The sequence below is a fragment of the Bison bison genome, unplaced genomic scaffold (assembly GCF_000754665.1).
Source record: "Bison bison bison isolate TAMUID 2011002044 unplaced genomic scaffold, Bison_UMD1.0 scf7180017864044, whole genome shotgun sequence".
Lineage (NCBI taxonomy): Eukaryota > Metazoa > Chordata > Mammalia > Artiodactyla > Bovidae > Bison > Bison bison.
Genome location: NW_011494616.1, coordinates 641,810 through 644,088, shown reverse-complemented (window position 1 = coordinate 644,088; position 2,279 = coordinate 641,810). Strand labels below are relative to the sequence as shown.

Below are 2,279 nucleotides of genomic sequence, written 5' to 3'. Positions count from 1 at the left end.
CAATAATTAATGAAGATACTGAAAAGTCAGGTTCTTTAATTGTTTTCTGTGTAGCTGTATGGAGCAGCTTATAAGGAGCTTGCTTTCCAAATGGATATCAATACGGGAAAATATTAACTTTGACTTTTTGTTTTAGCAAACGACATTAAATGTCATTCTTTTTTGTGAGAGGAAGTTAAGCAAATTATAAGTGGAATTCTCTTATGTGGAATTAAACTTTATTTTCTATACATTTGTAGTCATTTACATGTGTATATACACATCTATCTATAGATAGGTAATTTTGATAACCCTTTATGTATACTTTCACTGAAATAAACCTATTACTTAAAAATCCTCATAAAGTGTGAAGAGTATGACAAAAACACACAGTAACAAGAGAAAATAGTGCTGACTTATACTGCTTATTTACTTAACTGTTTTACAACTGCATTCTCAAAATATAAGCAAGAGAGGTGAATAACTATTAAGTTTTTGCTGTCTCGGGACCTGATAAGAGATGAAGGAGAGATGCTAAGTTCACTGAACACCAAATGGCAATAATGATAAAGCTGTCTTTCTACATAACATGCCCCTACCTGTCAATAACTAAGGTTTTTTCACTGCTTTGTTTATATTAATGCCCTCTCACCCTCCTGGGTGTCTCCAGAGTTAAACAAGCAGGTATTTACTGCCAACTTAATCCTTTAAAAATATAGACCAAACTTTAAGGTTCTTACAATTTTCAATCATATTTATTTATTGCAGAAAAATAATGTACAAAGATATTTACAAAACAATCATAAAAATATGAATGCATTTAGACACCGGATCTATTTGCATTTTACCATGGGTCATCAATAAATAAATAGAATGTTGTTTTTTGTTATTTTAAGTTTTTTTTTCCCTCAGAGGAAGAATGAAAAAAGGAATTAACTGACTGTGATTTTGTGAGTCAGTTTGATCCCAATATTTTTATTTCTAAAGGTGTTCTTAAAATCCCTCTGACCGTTACCATTTTAAAATGGAGAAAGTCCATAATGATGCCTTTCCTTTCAGTGGCTGATTGGCACGACCTCTTGAGAATGCATGCATGAAAAAATAAAAATAAAAACATTCTTCGTCAAAAAAACAAAAACACAAAAAAGAGGAACACAAACAACTGTTCAAACTTCTATCAGAATGTAGAGGTGTGAGGATGGTGCCGCTGCCCGTCTGGGAATCACTGTCCACGGGCCTGTCTCGCTTTCTCTTTTAAAAGTGCGCCCCACGCCCTGTTTCTTTGAATTTGGGTTCTGCTCTTCTAATTTCCAAGAAAATGTTTGGCATATATATTTATTTTTAGTTATCCAGCTCCAGAGTCTCTAGACTGTCCATTTTCTCCTTCTCTGGAAACAATGACATCTGCAAAAACCCAGAGGGGGAAAGTTGGTTATTGTTTAGGTCTCTGTGGCTGTTTTGTAAAACTAGTGAGCACTGTTCTTATCACCACCACGGAGAAATTGCGCTGAACAACCTGGAAGGATTTCAGCCCAAGGGCAAGAGGAAGTGGGTGGGCGGAAAGAAGGAGGCGGTGGAATTTGGAAACATTTGTTTTAGGAGAACGAAAACTTAAAGGCAAAAGAAAGAGAGGCGCTGGCAAGGCTGTCCTTACCCGTGACCCTCGAATCTTTTTCAGTCTTCCCTCCTGTCACGCACACTCACGCACACGCACACCCCTCACCAGGGCGCATCCTCCTCTCCCTAGCGGGGACTGAGCTCCCTTCCAGGAACGCGCGGGGGGATGAGGTGGCGGTGCCAGGTTGGGTGTGAAAGCGGAGAGGGGAGTGGGAGACGCGGAGGAAGGCCAGGTGGACCGGGAGCCGCACCCCAGCCTTCAATCTGTCTGCCACCTGAGCGGCAAAGGGGCGCAGAGGCGCCGGGTCCTTACCTAGGTCTCCGGCCCTGCCGAGGGGGTGGGGAGCTCCGCCTGCTAGTGAGACGCGGACATGGACCAGGCCCCCTCCATCCTCCAGACCGAGAAGGCGTAGCTGAGCCGCTCGTGGGCCACATAGCTGCAGCTTGCCATCTTGGAGTCCAGCTCGTCGCTCTGTAGGACCTGGTAGAGGAAGTCGATGTACCTGGCCGCCAACTTGAGGGTCTGGATCTTGCTCAGCTTGTCAGAGGGCAGCGTGGGGATGATCTTCCGAAGGGCGGCGAACGCCTCGTTCAGTGACTGCGTGCGCTGGCGCTCCCGCACATTGGCCATGACCCGCTGCGTCTGCAGCTCCTCGTAGGACTGCGGACTCCCGCGGCGCCGC

At 44.0% G+C, this 2,279-nt stretch overlaps 1 protein-coding gene across 1 annotated transcript; it reads right to left on the bottom strand.

The window, feature by feature from the left end:
* Positions 1–705: 705 nt before the first annotated feature.
* LOC104985430 (twist-related protein 1) lies at positions 706–2,271 on the bottom strand. The gene is made up of 2 exons (XM_010835589.1): positions 1,910–2,271; positions 706–1,383 (listed from the first exon to the last, which is right to left on the bottom strand). The coding sequence occupies exon 1, from the start codon at positions 2,225–2,227 to the stop codon at positions 1,952–1,954; it is 276 nt and encodes a 91-aa protein (XP_010833891.1). The 5' UTR covers positions 2,228–2,271; the 3' UTR covers positions 706–1,383; positions 1,910–1,951.
* Positions 2,272–2,279: the final 8 nt, after the last annotated feature.

Excerpts from the sequence above, each read along its gene's own strand:
- LOC104985430 (XM_010835589.1), bottom strand. The coding sequence starts at position 2,227 with ATGGCCAATGTGCGGGAGCGCCAGCGCACGCAGTCACTGAACGAGGCG.